Source organism: Aquarana catesbeiana, linkage group LG02 (assembly GCF_042186555.1).
Source record: "Aquarana catesbeiana isolate 2022-GZ linkage group LG02, ASM4218655v1, whole genome shotgun sequence".
Classification (NCBI taxonomy): Eukaryota; Metazoa; Chordata; class Amphibia; order Anura; family Ranidae; genus Aquarana; species Aquarana catesbeiana.
In genome coordinates this window covers 315,568,144-315,586,834 of record NC_133325.1, presented here as the reverse complement: position 1 = coordinate 315,586,834, position 18,691 = coordinate 315,568,144, and the positions used below count along the sequence as shown (strand labels likewise).

Below are 18,691 nucleotides of genomic sequence, written 5' to 3'. Positions count from 1 at the left end.
TTGGCTGGCACAGTCACCAGATTTTAACCCCATCAAGCACTTGTGGGAAGGACTTCACTGTAAGGTCAGAGAAAAACGCCCACGCTGGGAAAAGCTTTAGATGTTGTGGGTTTAAATGTATTCTGAATATCTTCAAAAACGGACAGCCGGAATGTAAATGTCAGCAAGCCGTAAATACGGCAATTGGTGGTTTGATGAATGCAATGTATTAATATTTCTGATTAATTTATTAATACCTTGCTTATTAAAAGTATCATCTAAAAACAAAAACTTTTGGGTGAATTCAAACTTTAACACATCATTGTGGATTTTAACATTTTTAAAGGAAACCTGTACTGAGAGAAATACATGGGCTTTCGTTCAATTGTTAACTTCTATTTCTGAAAATGCTAGTTGCTTGGTTGTCATGCTAACTCACTAGCTTCTGTGGTTTGAGTCATTGACAAGGAACATGTATGCAAAGAACATTTATGAAAAACAGGAATGAATGACTGACTGAGTACTGAAGCCTGAGAAAGCCAAGTAATTAGCATTTTCACAAGGAGCTCAGCAACAGCAGCCTCCATAATTCTGTCTGTACTGGTTTTATTGAATGAACATACAGGAAGATAAATCATGTTGATCGGCCTTCCATCAATGTGTTTAAGGGTTCATCATAAGATCAAGTACAAAGTTTTGCATTTCAATTACACTGACATAGCAATTAATACATGGTGAAATGTCCCTTTTCCTCCTATCCCTTTGTCAAAGAAGGGCAATCCCTTCAATGGCAACACATCTGTCCCAGTGATACCCTGTATAAAAGGAAGTAGCGGAAAATCTCCACAACAGGGGCACAAACAATAAAAAACTGGTTGTGTTTTTAACCCACCATAGGGCTTAAAAAATAAAAATAAATCGAAATATTCTTACAAACACAGGAAATCAAATTCTGAACAAACAGTGGGGAAAAAAATTATTTGATCCCCTGCAGATTTTGTAAGTTTGCCCACTTACAAACAAATGAAGGGTCTATCATTTTTCTCATAGGTCACTCAATGACTTTAATGTGCTTCTTCTTTGTTGCCTTGGCGGTATGCTTTTGGTCATGCTGGAAGACCCATCCATAACCCATCTTCAGTGTTCTGGCTCAGGGAAGAAGGTTCTTATCCAAGATTTACAATACATGGCTCCATCCATTGGCCCCTCAATGCGGCAAAGTCAGCCTGTACCTTTAGAAGGGAAACAGCCCCAAAGCATAATGTTTCCACCTCCATGCTTGACTGTAGGGATGGTGTTCTTAGGGTCATAGTAAGCATTTTTCTTCCTCCAAACAGGGCGAGTCCCCCTACTCAAGAAGGCTCAGAGAAGGATTGGAAGCGAGCGCTGTGGTCAGATGAGACCAAAATTGAGCTCTTTGGCATTAATTTGACTCGCCGTGTTGTGGAAGAAAAATGCTGACTTTGACCTAGAGCTGCGCGAAAAAGAAAAAAAAAAAATAGCAATCTCCATTCAACTCCCCTCTCGATCTTAACTGGCATTCCCCAATTCTATGTAAACAACAGTGCAAAGCCAGAGCTGTCAAAAAAAAAAAAAAAAAAAAAAAAAAAAAAAAACACACGGCAAATCTTTATAAACATTCCTCAGTGTAGAGAGATAGAGAAGAGAAGTTTGGTTCTTTTAGATCAAAGGGATAAAGTTTGGTCTGTAAATGAGGTCAGTTTAACCACTTACAGACTAATCCTTTCTGACACTTGTTGTTTACAAGTTAAAATCAGTATTTTTTGCTTGAAAATTACTTAGAACCCCCAAACATTATATATTTTTAGCAGACTCTAGAGAATAAAATGGCGGTTGTTACAATATTTTATGTCACACTGTATTTGCGCAGCAGTCTTTCAAACACAACTTTTTTGGGACAAGGTACACTTCAATGAATTAAAAACAAACTAGACAGTCAAGTTAGCCTAATTTTTTTGTATAATGTGAAAGACGATTCACCAAGAATTGCGATCTTTAGTCCAAATAAAAAAAAAATAAATAAATAAATAAATAAAATAAAATAATATGTGATTCTCATTTTATCCAGAATCATGCAGCTCTACTATGACCCTAAGAACACCATCTCTACAGTCATGCATGGAGATGGAAACATTATGCTTTGGGGCTGTTTTTCTAATAAAGGTACAGGCCGACTTTGCCACATTGAGGGGCCAATGGATGGGGCCCATGTATTGTAAAATCTTGGATGAGAAGTTTCTTCCCTCAGCCAGAAAACTGAAGATGGGTCGTGCATGGGTCTTCATACGACCAATGCAACAAAGGAGTGGCTCAAGAAGAAGCACATTAAGGTCATGAAGTGGCCTATCCAGTCTCCAGACCTTAATTCTATAGAAAAGTTATAGAGGGAGCTAAAACTTCAAGTTGACAAGAAACCTTAAGGATTTAGAGCAGATATGCAAAAATGAGTGGACCAAAATCCCTCCTGAGATGTGTGCAAACCTGATCACCAACTACAAGAAACATTTTACCTCTGTGCTTTCCCACAAGGGGTCTTCCACCAAGTACTAAGTCATGCTTTGCTTGGGGATCAAATTTTTTTTTTTTTACCCACTGAACTGCAACTCAATTTATAGCATTTGTTTTATGTGTTTTTTCTGGATTTTTGGTTGATATTCTGTCTCGATCATTTAAAATACACCTATGATAAAAATTATAGACCCTTCATTACTTTGTAAGTGGGCAACCTTACAAAATCTAGACAAAAAAATGGGTAGTGCCACTGCTAAATAGTATGAGATTTATTACATTATAGTCCATCAATAAGTCCTTGAAGTGGATACTCAGTATATGTGGAGCGGGAGAGACGAAGAGGGGAGACCTGTATAGATTACTTTAGCAGTCCAAAACAACCTTGGCAAGCTTTGAGGGGGAAAGTTGAAAGCAGACTCCAGATAAGCAAATGAGAAGAGAAACACAGGCGCCTCTAGGTTAGAACTGTAAACATTTTAATGAGATACAGGTGCATTATCCACTTACATGGAGGTTAAGGAAGTAAGGCACGAGTCCATCCACACTGGTGTGGTGTTCACTGCAGAGCGGCGTTCTGAACAGCTGATTTTTCTGTGGGGGAGAAATGCTAGCCAGCAGGATCTCTGGGACCATGGCGATGAGAGGCTCGGAGCAGGTTGGTGAGGGCTTGAACATGGCGCTGGGCATGATGACGTCACTGGTGGGTTGCAACGCCGTTTCGGAGCATGCGCATTGGTAGATTGGACTCAGGGAGCGCTCCTTTGTCAGGCTGACATTAAAATGTTTACAGTTCTAACTTAGAGGCGCCTGTGTTTCTCTTCTCAAACTTACAAAATCTACAGGGGATCAAATAATAATTATTTTCCCCACTGTACCTTTATCCCAATATACTGTTTTGCAACCAATTATGTGGCTTTATAGGACATAATGAAGGTATATGCATTATTATTATAGTACAGGATTTATATAGCGCAAACAGTTTGCGCAGCGCTTTACAACATGAGGGGAGACAGTACAGTTACAATACAATTCAATTAAGGAGGAATCAGAGGGCCCTGCTCGTTAGAGCTTACAATCTAGGAGGGAGAGATCACATCTTGCATACAGTAAAGCATCCCGTCATTAAAAGCAGTTAGTGTCCACATATAGACTGCTCCCTTGGCTTATAGGCCTAACCATTTTGAACGATTTTCAGAAGACCATTACCTGGATCATCCTATCCATGACTAAATGTTCCAAGTAGAGGAGCAAAGCCCGTCGGTACTTGCACAGGTGGCTCACAATTTTATCTGGACAGAAGCCATTCTGCAACTGTTCGTCTAAAGAACGTTTTGTGAAGATCTGGACCCCAATCTGGAAGATGGATTAGAGTGAAAACACATTTCCATACAATCTTACAGAATATAAACCCTAAGGCGGGGTACACAGGCATACTTAAGCGAGCAACCCATGTGAGGGCATGGTTTGCCCATACGGGATGCATAGGTGTTCCTGTGCATCCACATGCAGGCAGTCCCATTCATATTAATTGTGAGTAATATGACATCTTTGTGTGTCCCTGAACTCACATGGTCTGTGTTCAAGGGCACACTCCCGCACCAACAAGGATGTCAAATGTCTATGCAGCAGCTACATCCCAATTAACATGAATGGGACTGTCGGCACGTGGGCAAACCCAGCCCTCACACGAGTGTACACTTATGCGCATGTGAACAAGGCCTTAATGTCTTGTGTGTGTAACTAGAGCAAAAAAATCATAATTTTCTCAACACAGTGACGATGACACACATCTTTAAATAGAAATTATTTTGAAAGAAGAGAATATGAAACAAAGTGATGAAGCTGTGAATGTACTCCATACAGAAATAAATGTTTACATCACCTTTGCCTGTGCTAAAAATATTTATTATGATCAACAATTCTCCTTAAAAAAATGATCAGAGGGATGTATTCCAGGTGACATCCTTTTTCAGAATAAGCTAGGGTTAAAAGGTCAGTCCCCCTTAAGGCTCCATTCACACCAACGCATATTTTCATGCTTTTTGCAGAAACGCAAGTAATTTTTTTTTAACATGGGTTCCTATGGAACACTTTCACATCAATGCATTTTTGTGTCTCCGCGTTTTTTTGAAAGGGTCAGGGACTTTATTTTTTTAAATGCAAAATAGTGCTTTTTTTTGGCATTTTTGGTTCAATAGACTTCAATGAAGAAGCTGGAGAAAAGCATGTCATGCATTTTTACCACGTTTTTGCCACAATTAGCATTTTTTAATCTGCCCTAAAACAAATTTGCCAAAAAAAACATAAAAGAATGCAAAACGTGGCAAAATCGCAGTAAAAAAAATAAAATCGGTTGTATTGAAGTCAATCCATTGATCGACTTCAATACAACCAGCCTGTTTGCTTTTTTTTTGCCCAGTCACTGGGGGGGGGTATAGTTACCAGCAGTTATAACTGTATTGTGCTGGTGGGGAAGGCTCCCCGCGCTCCCAGCCAGCAGAACACAACAGCGCTAAGGAAGGATTCCCAACTCTGTTGATGGGGGAATCAAGCAATTTGCTTTCCTTCAATCCATAGTTAGAGGAAAAAAAACTAGATAATGAATGGCCCACCTTAGACCTCAACAACAGGATGTTCCTGATAGTCCTTTTCTCTGTTTCCACCCACAATGAAGTACCCCCACCCACTTGCTTTTTCATGATGGGATTTAAAGCGAAATGGTAAAGTAGTAATTCTAAGTAATAGCTGCAGTATGCATATTTGGGAACACAAGGAAAGAAATATCATTGAAAATGGACCGACCCTTTAATATGTTTAAATCAGAAATAAAACACACAGCAAAAGTAACATGGTATGCATAATACAATGCACCTTTCATTTAGGCATTCTGAAGCCTTCTAAGCACTATTAGCATGCGTCTAAAATAAAATTAGATACAATATATATACACACACACACACACACACACTCACAAAAGTGAGTACACCCCTCCCTTTTCATGTGACAACACTGCAGAAATGACACTTTACTACAATGTAAAGTAGTGAGTGTACAGCTTGTAAATTTGTTGTCCCCTCAAAATAACTCAACACACAGCCATCTAAACCGCAGGCAACAAAAGTGAGAATGTCCAAATTGGGCCCAATCAGCCATTTTCCCTCCCCGGTGTCATGTGACTTGTTAGTGTTACAAGGTCTCAGGTGTGAATGGGGAGCAGGTGTGTGAAATTTGGTGTCATCGCTCTCACTCTCTCATACTGGTCACTGGAAGTTCAACATGGCAACTCATGGCAAAGAACTCTGAGGATCTGAAAAAAAGAATTGTTGCTCTACATAAAGATGTCCTAGGCTATAAGAAGATTGCCAAGGCCCTGAAACTGAGCTGCAGCCCGGTGGGCAAGATCATACAGCGGTTTAACCGGGCAGGTTCCACTCAGAACAGGCCTCACAATGGTCGATCAAAAAATTTGAGTGCACGTGCTCAGCGTCATATCCAGATGTTGTGTTTGGGTATAAGTGCTGCCAGTGTTGCAGCAGAGGTTGAAGGGGTGGGTGGGGGGGGGGGGGTCAGCCTGTCAGTGCTCAGATCATACGCCACACACTGCATCAAATTGGTCTGCATGGCTGTCGTCCCAGAAGAAAGCGTCTTCTAAAGATGAAGCACAAGAAAGCCCGCAAACAGTTTGCTGAAGACAAGCAGACAAAGGACCCGGATCACTGGAACCATGTCCTGTGGTCTGATGAGACCAAGATAAATGTATTTATTTGGTTCAGATGGTGTCAAGCGTGTGTGGCGGCAACCAGGCGAGGAGTACAAAAGACAAGTGTGCTTTGCCTACAGTCAAGCATGGTGGTGAGAGTGTCATGGTCTAGGGCTGCATGAGTGCTGGGGAGCTACAGTTCATTGAGGGAACCATGAATGCCAACATGTATTGTGACATACTGAAGCTGAGCATGATCCTCTCCCTTCAGAGACTGAGCTGCTGGGCAGTATTCCAACATGATAACGACCCCAAACACACCTCTTGGTTGACCACTGTTTTTCTAAAGCTGAGGATAAAGGTGATGGACTGGGCAAGCATGTCTCCAGACCTAAACCCTATTGAGCATCTGTGGGCCATCCTCAAAATGGACAGTGGTGGAGCGCAAGGTCTCTAACATCCACCAGCTCCGTGATGTTGTCATGGAGGAGTGGAAGAGGACACCAGTGGCAACCGGTGAACCTCTGGTGGACTCCATGCCCAAGAGGGTTAAGGCAGTGCTGGAAAATAATGGTGGCCACACAAAATATTGGCACCATCTGGACATTTTGACTTAGGGGTGTACTCACTTTTGTTGCCAGTGGTTTAGACATTAATGGCTGTGTGTTGAGTTATTTTGAGGTGACAGCAAATTTACACTTATAAAGATATTAAAAGGGGACCCAGCACTGAACCTTGGGGTACACCACTGATAACCTTAGACCATTGAGTAAGAGTCATTAACCACTACTCTCTGAATTCTGTCTTTTAGCTAGTTTTCTATCCATTTACAAACTGATCTTTCCAAGCCTGTAGACTTTACCTTACACATTACCTGTGCGTGGGCAACTGTGTCAAATGTTTTTGCAAAATCCCAGTATACCACATCCACAGCCACCCCTCTTTCCAAGGTTTTACTTACCTCCTCAAAAAAAAAAAAAAAAAAAAAAAAACACAACAGGTTTGACAAATTCTGTCTTTCATGAATCCATGCGGTCTGCTGCTTCTTAAAATATTTTTTTTCCAGCAAGCACGCGTCTATGTGGTCTTTTATTAAACTTTCCAGTACCTTCCCGACTATAGAAGTTAAACTAACAGGTCTATAGTTACTTAGTAAAGACTTCGATCCATTTTTAAATATGGGCACCACATTGGCCCTGGGCCAATCCAGTGGTACCATTCCAGTCATTAACGAGTCCCTAAATATTAGAAACAATGGCCTTGAAATGACAGAGCTCAATTATTTTAGGATCCATGGGTGAATGCCATCTGGTCCAGGTGCTTTATTCACCTTTATTCTGTCTAATTATTTCTGGACCATATCACTTTTGAGCCATTGTGGATCATTTAGTGCTGTGTCACTACCACCCCCATTATGGAAAACTTCATGTCTTCTGGGAAGGTTGTTGTCCACAAGGTTTAGGAGTGTGTCTATGGGAATAGATGAGGAAGAAGACATAGATGAGCGAGTTTGGGGTGGAGGAACCTGACTGGCCTGCACAGAGTCCTGACATCAACACGACAGAACAGCTTTGGGATGAATTAGAGTGCAGATTTCGAGCCAACATCAGTGCCTAACCTCGAACATTCCCATAAACACACTTTGTGGACAGCCTTCCCAGAAAAGTTGAAGCCCTTATAGCTGCAGAGGGTGGGCCAACTCAATATTGAACCCTACAGACTAAGACTGGGATGCCATTAAAGTTTGTGTGTGTGTAAAAGCAGACATCTCAATACATTTAGTAATGTAGTGTGTGTGTAATATATATATATATATATATATATATATATATATATATATATATATATATATATACACATACATACATACATATACACACACACACACAAACACACACACACACACACACAAACACACCATTTGCAGAGGTTTTGGAAGGATTAGAAAAAGCTAGGACCTGTGTAGATGAACCAGAAAAAGCTCAGCTACCATAATGCAAAGGGTGATTCCTCTACTTTGCTTTCTGTACACTGGTACTGTCATCAGTGTGTAACAATGTAGTGGATATTCTCAGTACAAACAAATCTATTTTCAGGGTACACGTTTTTGGGTTATACCTTACAGCTAAGCAAGTATGCAGCAGTGTAAGTTGTTGGTTTTTAGTACTTTCTAAAACCGTTCCTTAAAAAATGTATGTATGTATGCATGTATGTATATATATTAAACCATAGTTCCGACTCTGTTCTAGTTATTTTACTAATTTGACCAATCTGAATATCAGTAGAAATAATCAGGTCCTGTAGTGGTTAATATATATATATATATCCAATTTATACGGTTATACTGTTTGCAACAATATTCCTCAGAGAGATGGAGAATTTTAAGCATTTCTGACACTATCTTTATGATTGACTTAGGAAAATACCATTTGGAGTAGAATAATACGAATGAGATAATTCTGTAGCATCAAAATAACCTCTTTCTTCCATTCCCATCCTTTATCATGTAATCCAGATACTCAAAGTAAGATGTATAGATCATAAACTTTTTAACACTGTATATGTCCAGGAATAATAAACCAGCATGAATAGTACACTGTCACAAAGGCTGACATAATCTAAGCCTAAGCCAAGAACCACAAACCTGCTCACTTTTCTGCAAAACCCAATCCACATACTGCCACACCAACTGCTGGTCTTTGGAAAAGGTCAGAAAATCTACCACATACTCAAACAGATCTGTCCGAGTGTTGTCTTCCAGGTCACCGTTCACTATTCTAACCCAGATCTGTAGTTAAAAAAAAAAAAAAATGAACGCCTTAGTGGATATCCAATGCTTTAAAATTTATAACAGAAAATATGTATGAACATTAGTTTGACTGAGTTACATATGCTTATTGGATATAGCAAATATGTAGTAAGAGTTTATTTCCATCGATTACAGAAAATAAGTATTAGCTAAAACTAAGTACAATATAATAAAGCATAGTTATATTTCTGTGCACTTTTTTCTTCAACCCACGGCCAACAGATTACATTGATTCACAGTATTGGCCAGAACTGCGGTGATAAGATACTTTGAAAATCTCTTCTATCAAAAGCTTGTTGAAAGTACATGTGTACTTAAAATGTAATGATCATTGGCCTGAACCCAGATAGCGTCAACTGAATCCACTGATGGTGCCAAAAGGCCATGGGCACCAGTACCCCTCCACAAACATTCCCAGTCAGACAATCTGAATTAAATTTAAATTGATAGTGTTGGATCTACTTGATGAAACCTTCACTTTCTCTAGATATAGCGATTGTAAAGTCTTGTTTTTTTTGTTCTATTAACATAACAAACATGGTATACAGTACTTACCTCCTCTGTGCAATGGTTTTGCACAGAGCAGCCCAGATCCCCCCCCGTCTCAGGTCCCTGGCTGGAGCTCCTGAAACCTCCCTCCTGTTGAGTGCCCCCACAGCAAACAGTTTGCTATAGGGGCACCCGAGCTGCAGCTCTGTGTATCCATTCAGACATGGAGCTGCGTTTCTGCCCCACCCCTCTCTTTCCTGATTGACTGAGTTTAATTGACAGCAGCGGGAGCCAATGGCACCACTGCTGTGTCTCAGCCAATCAGGAGGTAAAGTCTTGGACAGCCAAGGCACTCAAGGACATCAATGGATATAGAGGGAGCTCAGGTAAGTATTAGGGGGGCTGCTGCACTCAGAAGGCTTTTTATCTTAATGCATAGAATGCATTAAGATAAAAAAAAAAACCTTCTGCCTTTAAAATTACTTTAAGCTGGCCACATAATCAATACACTAAGAGCCCATTCAGACCATTGTGCTGTGGAAAAGCTTGTTACTACAATGCATAGCTCCTATATGTGTTGCTTGTGGAGTAATGTCAAGGATCAGGGTGTAACATGTTGCAAACAGACTGGCCCCCGGACCCCCCGCTCTGACAGCTAGTATGGATCTTCTCCCCCACTAGCTGTCACAATTAAAAAAAAACGCAGCTGAGCAGGGCTCCACCCGGCTGCGTCACTCATTCACAGTCCTCTGTAAATGGAAATCTACAAGTCCCGACAGCCTTTGCGGCTGTCAGCTTGTAGTTTTCAATGAACTACCATGGTGCTGTGGTAGTTAATTTAGTCTTCCTGTCAAAGCGTATCTGCTTGCCCTTATGATGTACAGGCACACAGATACACTGACAGGTCTGCAGGAGACCTGCATGGCACCAGCAATCTGCTGATTGCTGGTGCAATGATTTAGAGGCTCCAGAAGCAAAAAATAATACAATTTACTTTTTTGTACCTGCAAAAAAAATGTGCATTATTTTTTGTTGAAGGTAAACTTATCCTTTAACAGACTAGATCCGTTTGAATAGGTTCTTAATAAAAAGACCTGTAAGAAAGTTTCTTTTCTGCACCTATGACCATAATGAAATATACAAAGCCATACATTGAGTAATCAACTTCTGTTCTTACAATTTCAGTCAACTACAAACACACACAAAACAGTCAATGAAGCCTTCGAACTTTTGTAGTAAGACAAAAGGAAAGCTAGAAGGCTAAGCAAAATATAATATACCTGAAGAGCGGCAGCGTCTTGCTTGTTATAGTGATACAGTAGGCCAAGTGCAAAATACCTAAAATAAATGCAGCATGTAATAAACATATTTTACACTTCAAGATGTAAGCAATTGTTTTAATAATGCACCTTATATAGCATTAAAAAGGAAAAAAAAAAAAAGTGTACTTTACAGTAAGGCCCCTTTCACACTTGTGCGACCTGAAAGTCACGCAATTTTGTTGCGACTTGAAGCACGGCATTGTTTTCATACTCTCTGGCCTCAATCCCGCTCACGCCTGTACAGGAAGCATTTATAGACTTGTACAGGGCCATCTTCCAATTATCTCCAGTCTCAGTCTATAAATGCTCGCTGCATGGAAAGAGGCAGCATGGAGGATTGCTGTGGCTCAGAACAGGTCATGGCTATCTTCTTGACATAAGCAGTTAGAGTAGGGTTTACAATTCAACTAATTAGAAGCACCTACAAGCCTCCTTTAAATGGCTAACAGTAAATAATAACAAATCTGTGTAGTTCTATTTGTAATTATATTCACAAAAACTGCATAAATTTCTAAAGCTTACCAAAAATGACAATATTTGAAAAAACTTTTGTTGTGGAGTTGAAGATATTCTGATTTGTGTTGTAAACAAACATAATATGAATACATACTGCCATTTTGAATTGAAACCTGCCAGGGCTGAAATATTAAAGATGCCACAGGGAACTCTGATTTAAAGATGCAAGCTTAAGGTGCATCATCCTCCATCCTTGTTTCACAATCTAAAGAACCAATGACCTAGACCAGGTATTCAGTCAGTAACATTGAAATTGCCAACTTCCTGGCAGGCATGTTTCCAGGCCAGTGACTCTCCCAGGCAGTAAAGACCTAAAGCTTTCACCTTTAAAACTAAGTGAGTAAAGAAGAAAGAAGCTCCCATACTTTTACTTTTATTCTGCCAGCTTCCCGGTATTTCTTCTTTAAACCAGAACGGACAACAAAATTTTATAAATGCACAGCAAAGTCAAATTCTGTATCAACTATCTGAATGTACTGCATTTTTGTATAAAAATGGAAAAGTTTACATATTTGTGCATATTAGAATTAGCCCTTATTAGATGTATGCAATATATATGCTGATTTACTGGTACTCTAAAATGTGTGCACAAGGCTTCCACAGACCCTTATCACTGCCACTAAAGAAAGTTTTATATGCAGAAGAGTTAAGAGCTCTCAGAGAAATCAATGAAAGGTGTCCCTAAGTACTTTAAATGACCCAAGAAAACTGATTACTGATGGAGGTCACATGACTGCACATCTACTTAAATCTTGAACAACTTACTTTTTGTGCTTTTCCAGCCATGCTGCACTATCTCCCACTTCACAAGCATTGTCTGACACCAGCAGATCTAGCAGGCTCTCGTGATCTGCCTCTGCATAAAGTTTCAGTAAGGCCGTGTCCACATCCTGCTGATAGCCATTAGCCACCTCGGTGCTGCGGATTTCACTTAAATAAGACATGAGGAAACGTTTGCACTTTGAAACCTTCTCCTGGTCTCCTCGGGTGAGCTGGTTAAGATCCGCATATTCGTGCAGAGGAGGATGTGCGCGGATAAATCCAGAGGATGATGGCAGCAGGAGAGGATAGAGAGAAATCAACTCCCGGATATCTAAGTGACTAGTTCTACAATGACCAAAACAAATCAATTACAAACTGTATACAATAGTCAGGAAAAATATTAAAATATTTCATGATGAGAAAGCGAACTAAAATATAATACAAAAGATGGCACATAAAAAGATTCAGAACCATGTCACTGACTACTGCAACTCACTCCTCATTGGCTTACCTTTAAACAGACTATCTCCCCTGCAGTCCATCATGAATGCTGCTGCCAGACTTATCCACCTTACAAACCGCTCAGTTTCTGCTACCCCTCTCTGCCAATCCCTCCATTGGCTGCCACTCGCCCAACAAATTAAATTCAAAATACTAACAATAAGTTACAAAGCCATCCACAACTGTGCCCCCAGCTACATCACTAACCTAGTCTCAAAATACCAACCTAATCGCCCTCTCCGTTCCTCCCAAGACCTCCTGCTCTCTAGCTCCCTCATCACCTCCTCCCACATCCGCCTCTGGGACTTCTCCCGAGCCTCGCCCATCCTCTGGAATTCCCTACCCCAATCTGTCAGACTGTCTCCAAATTTATCCACTTTTAGGCAATCCCTGAAAACTTTCCTCTTCAGAGAAGCCTATCCTGCCTCCATCTAACAACTGCACTATTTTCTCCATTAGCTCATCCCCCACAGCTATTACCCTTTTGTATAACTTGACCCTCCCTCCTAGATTGTAAGATCTAATGAGCAGGGCCCTCTGATTCCTCCTGTATTGAATTGTATTGTACTTGTATTGTCTGCCCTAATGTTGTAAAGCGCTGCGTAAACTGTCAGCGCTACATAAATCCTGTATAATAATAATAATAATACATATTTTGTTTTTTATTTAATGTGTATATGTTCTTTTTCAGACAATAAAACTTGAATTAACATGAACCTAATTGTTAAAGCGGAACTGAAGTCCTGCTATAAAAGTCTGTGGGCAGGCAGGCTTTTATTGCAGAAGAGACATGCACTTCCCCTACATGCCTGCTTGCCGTCTCCTCTGGCACTGTAAACTGAGCTGAACAGCTCAGCTTAGCTTAGCTTACAGTGCCGGGCTGGTCTCCCGGGATAATGGGCTCCTGCGCATGTGTAGGAGTGACATCATACCCTGCCAGCAAATGAAGAGGCCCAAAGACCAGAACCAAGAAGGAAATGCAGGTGCTAGCGCGGAACCATTGGACAGGTAAGTATGGAGACTTCAGTCCCACTAAAGTGCCACTGATTTAACGGTTTACCAAAACAGTTACATTCAAGGCATGCTGTAAAAGATAACTGTCACAGTTGCTTGTGCTCAACTGAACTGTCAAACCATCAAAAGGCTGACATCATAACTGATCACATGTGCAGCACCATGGCAACTGCAGATCAACTTGGGTATATTCAGCATGTCCTTACATGGTTCAAATCTCATCCGGTTCCTGCTGAACTGGCCAAGATTCCAACCATCTATGGCCGGCCTTACCTTGGTATCTCAAAGCACTCCCATTCTCCAACGATCCTCCCTGCTCTTCTGAACAGACTAAAGCCAACTCAAGGAAATAAATAGGGATGGCCTTCCCCTTCTCTTGAAGGAGACAAATGCGCGAGCCTCCCAGTAATACTCTGTAAAAGGGGGTGTCCCTGCTGCTCTTTTGCCTAGTCCATAGTGATGCAGGCACCCCCTGGTAGCTGTGCACGCTAATGAGGCTACTTTTTTTTTTTTTTTTGTATTCGTTTTTAGCAGGGCGGGTATAGCTGGAGTGGAACTTGGGAGGCAGAGAAATAATGTCACAAGTCTCTGGTCCTAAGCCTTGCCCATGGACTGGCAACTTTATGGGTATTGCAAAAAAGCTAGGGAAGAATTTTTTTTAAAGTAAAAACAATGCAGTTTTGGTTAATATAGTATAAGCTATTAAATGGTGCTAGAGAGAGTTTAGTTATTTGGATGGAGGTTTACAGCTACTTTAGAGGCCTTATGTACATGTGCACATTTGGGGCATACAAAGTAAATTTATAGCTTCTTTTTTGCCCCCTGGGAAGCCCAGATACTGCATATAGTTGCCCATAGACATGAGTGGCTGTGTGCGTACACCTACGTATAGTGTGTGGATGTATTCCCAGAAAGCATAAAGTCTGTGTTCTGGGAATACGTCCACATGCTATACACAAGTTCTTGTGTATATCTGTGCACAGCTATTCATGTCTGTAGGAGGCTGCATGCAGTACCTGGGCTTCCCAGGCACCGAAAAAAAGCCAGAACTTCAAGTTGTTGTCCACAATGCAGTGAATATACAAAGTCTACACATCCCTGTTAAAATGTCAGGTTTCTGTGATGTAAAAAATATATGATACAATGATAAATCATTATAGAATTTTTTTCTACCATTAATATGACCTATAAACTGTACAACTCAGTTGAACAACAAACTGAAATCTTTTAGGTGGAGGGAAGTAAAAATAAAAAAATAAAAAATAATATGGCTGCATAAGTGTGCACACCCATAAACTAATACTTTGTTGAAGTAAGTTTTGATTTTATTACAGCACTCAGTCTTTTTGGGTATAAGTATCAGCATGGCACATCTTGACATGGCAATATTTGCCCACTCTTCTTTGCAAAAATATTCTAAAGCTGTCAGATTGCAAGGGCATCTCCTGTGCACAGCCCTCTTCAGATCACCCCATAGATTTTCAATCGGAGTCAGGTCTGGGCTCTGGCTGGGTCATTCCAAAACTTTAATCTTCTTCTGGTGAAGCCATTCCTTTGTTGATTTGGAATGTATGCTTTGGGTAGTTGTCAGCTTTCTAGCAGAAGCCTGAAGGTTTTGTGCTAATATTGACTGGTATATGAAACTGTTCATAATTCCCTCTACCTTGACTAAGGCCCCTGTTCCAGCTGAAGACAAACAGCCCCAAAGCATGATGCTGCCACCACCATGCTTCACTGTGGGTATGGTGTTCTTTTGGTGATGTGCAGTGTTGTTTTTGCGCCAAACATATCTTTTTGAATTATGGCCAAAAAGTTCAACCTTGGTTTCCTCGGACCATAACACATTTTTCCCACATGCTTTTGGGAGATGTGTTTTTGCAAAGTTTAGCAGGGCTTGGATGTTTTTCTTGGTAAGAAAAGGCTTCCATCTTGCCACTCTACCCCATAGCACAAATATATGAAGAATACGGGAGATTGTTGTCACATGTACCACACAGTCAGTACTTGCCAGATATTCCTGCAGCTCCTTTAATGTTGCTGTAGGCCTCTTGGCAACCTCCCTTACCATTTTGTGTCTTTTCTTTTCATCAATTTTGGAGGGATGTCCAGTTCTTGGTAATGTCACTGTTGTGCCATATTTTCTTTGATTGAGAATTGTCTTGACTGTGTTCTTTTGTACCCTTCTCCTGACTGATACCTTTTAACAATGAGATCCCTCTGATTCTTTGGAAGCTCTCTGCGGACCATGGCTATAGGATGTGACTAAGAAAATGTCACAAAAGACCTACTAGAACAGCTGAACTTTATTTGGGGTTAATCAGATTTCTCATTACATAGCTATATATAAATATTGTGTTTCTATTCCCTCTATTAGACCTGGCCACATTCTAGCTAGGTGAGGGGCTTGATACACTTACCCTACTGGCTCTCTGTGCTTGTATATGACCGAAACAGTTGTATACTTCACTCCTCTTCTACGGAAAATATGTGTATGCTATACTGCTTTTGGCAATTCAGGTCCCCTTCAAATATATTGCCTATGTTTATGTGATATATAGATCTATACTTATATAGTATACGGATTTTTAGTTTATAGTATAGTATGTGTAGTTTTTTGTTTGGTGAAAAATCCCCTGGTGACAATATGGAACAATAGATTTAAGGGTTAAAGCTGGATCCGCCACTTTAAAGTAAGACAACTAATCACCTGCATGTGGATGGTTTTAATACCAGCGAGAACCTAATTGCTCCTCATCCTGAAGAAGTTCCGGGGGGCGGAACTATTACCTGAGATTCAGGACTGGATGAGGACTTATGCCGCGTACACACGATCGGAAATTCGGCCAGCAAAAGACCGATGAGAGCTTTTCGTCGAAAAATGCGACCCGACCGTGTATGCTCCATCGGACTTTTTTATGGCAGAATTCCAGCCAGCAAAAAAGATTGAGAGCATGTTCTTAATTTTTCGGTCGGAAAAAGTTCCTATCTGAAAATGCAATCGTCTGTAGAAATTCCGACGTGCAAAATTCCTGCGCATGCTTGGAAACAATTCGACGCATGCTCGGGAGCATTGAACTTCATTTTCTCGGATCGTCGTAGTGTTGTACGTCACCGCGTTCTTGATGGTCGGAAGTTCAGCGAACTTTTGCGTGACTGTGTGTATGCATGGCAAGCTTGAGCGGAATCCCGTCGGAAAAGTCATCAGATCTTTTTCCAATGAGAAAGCCGATCGTGTGTACGCGACATTACTGCGTTTTTTTGTATTGTTACAGGACTAACAGCGGGGCTCAATTTCATTAGACTTTACATTCATCCCCCAGGTGCAGCCGTCTGTCAGACTGCGCTGCATTTGCCCATAGTGGCTTTAAAGGTGCAGTGCTCTCCTCTCAGCTGCTTGGTTGGATGTATGAATCCCCATTGTTCAAGCAACTACCTTTGCAGGTGTGGTCACCAGGGGTTTGTTTAATCTCTGTGAAGGGTTAACAGCATAGGCGCACATTCTCAGCTCCTTGGGGAGATCCCGGTGAGGCAGTTCATAGGTCTAGGGGGTGAGAGAATTGGTGGGGTTTGTAGGGTTGTCTGGGAGGGAGGTGGGGGAGGGATATGACTGGGAAGTGTTCGCTATATGGTCTGTGCTGTTTTTATATGTACTATTTTTGCATATGATTAATGTGATGAGGTAGCCTTTTGGGTGTACACAATTTTTTGTTTTTTCGTTTCTAGGGTTAATCAGATGCACTTTAAGCCCGGGTTCACACCATAATTCGCTGCGGACCGCACAGGAGCGCTGTGCGTCCCTCTTCACCGTTTCAGGGACGAATCAGGGCAGATTCTATGCCTGAATTCGGCCCTGAAACGCAGCCAAAGATGCACCGCAGTGCGCACCGCAGCCGCCCCGGAGATATGTGAACCGGCTCCATAGGGAGCCAGTCACATTCTCCTGCTATGCGAATTAGATGTGCGGAAACGCACATCTAATTCGCATAGGTGTGAACCCGGGCTAAATGATGGCAGGTGTGTACTGATGCCTATTTAACATGAGTTTGAATGTGATTTGCTTAATTCTGAAAACACACCTACATCCCCAGTTATAAGAGGGTGTGCACACTTATGCAACCACATTATTTTAGTTTTTTATTTTTACTCCCCCCTCTAAAAGATTTTAGTTTGTTTTCCAATTGAGTTGTACGGTTTATAGATCGCATTAAAAGGTGAAAAAAGTTCTGAAATGATTTATCTTTGTCTCATTTTTTTACATCACTGAAACCTGACATTTTAACAGGGGTGTGTAGACTTAATATCCACTGTATGCCCATTTGTATGAACCCTTAAAGCTCCCACGTCCTCCCGGGGCACCGGAAGGGAGATCACCTCTCCCCTCTCGGAAATCATCTGGGACACGTCACAGGTCCCAGATGATTGCCCTGCCAGTCATGGCGTGCAGCCCCCCACAGCTGGGAGCCCATAGTAGCAATGCCAGAGAGGAGGGAGAGACGAGCGGGGCTTTGTTCCCCCACATCGCTGGACCCTGGGACAGGTGAGTGTATGATTATGTAAAGTCAGCAGCTGCAGTATTTGTAGCTGCTGACTTTTAACTTTTTTTTTCTAACCAGAACTCTGCTTTAAATACAAAAGCATTACTTTTGGTCATGCTAGGAGTTTTGGAAAACAAATATAAACTCAAATAATGCATTCACAATTTCTCTCTATAATCTCTACGTCCTGTACTGTATGTTTTCATTATTGTAGTTTTTGATGTGCTTGATCCAAGCAGAATTAAAAAATGCATATACTCAATTGTGCTGCAACCTCTTTCGAATAAATTCTCATATGAGCATGGAAATAACCATGTATACACCAGTGCATACTGTTTGAGATAGCAATGCAGTTAATTCAAAAAGAAATCTGTAGCATTCTGCCACTGAGAACAAACGGATAGAAAAAGAATGATTTACCTGAATAATTCTTTTGCTTCTAAAAACTGAAGCTGAGCAAACTGTATAAATCCAGCCTGTTGCAGGATTCTTCTGTTCATAACCTGTAGAAAAATATTATTGTTTGTGATAT

General features: G+C 41.0%; 1 protein-coding gene across 1 annotated transcript in view; it reads right to left on the bottom strand.

Moving 5' to 3' along the window:
• Window positions 1-18,691, bottom strand: part of TGFBRAP1 (transforming growth factor beta receptor associated protein 1) — a 52,138-nt gene that overhangs the window by 10,300 nt on the left and 23,147 nt on the right. The window contains exons 5-9 of the mRNA XM_073614749.1: window positions 18,580-18,662; window positions 12,113-12,454; window positions 10,790-10,847; window positions 8,856-8,999; window positions 3,718-3,864 (exon numbers count right to left, since the gene is read on the bottom strand). Of these exons, the coding sequence (XP_073470850.1) occupies window positions 3,718-3,864; window positions 8,856-8,999; window positions 10,790-10,847; window positions 12,113-12,454; window positions 18,580-18,662 (774 nt within the window). The remainder of the gene's footprint in view (window positions 1-3,717; window positions 3,865-8,855; window positions 9,000-10,789; window positions 10,848-12,112; window positions 12,455-18,579; window positions 18,663-18,691) is intronic.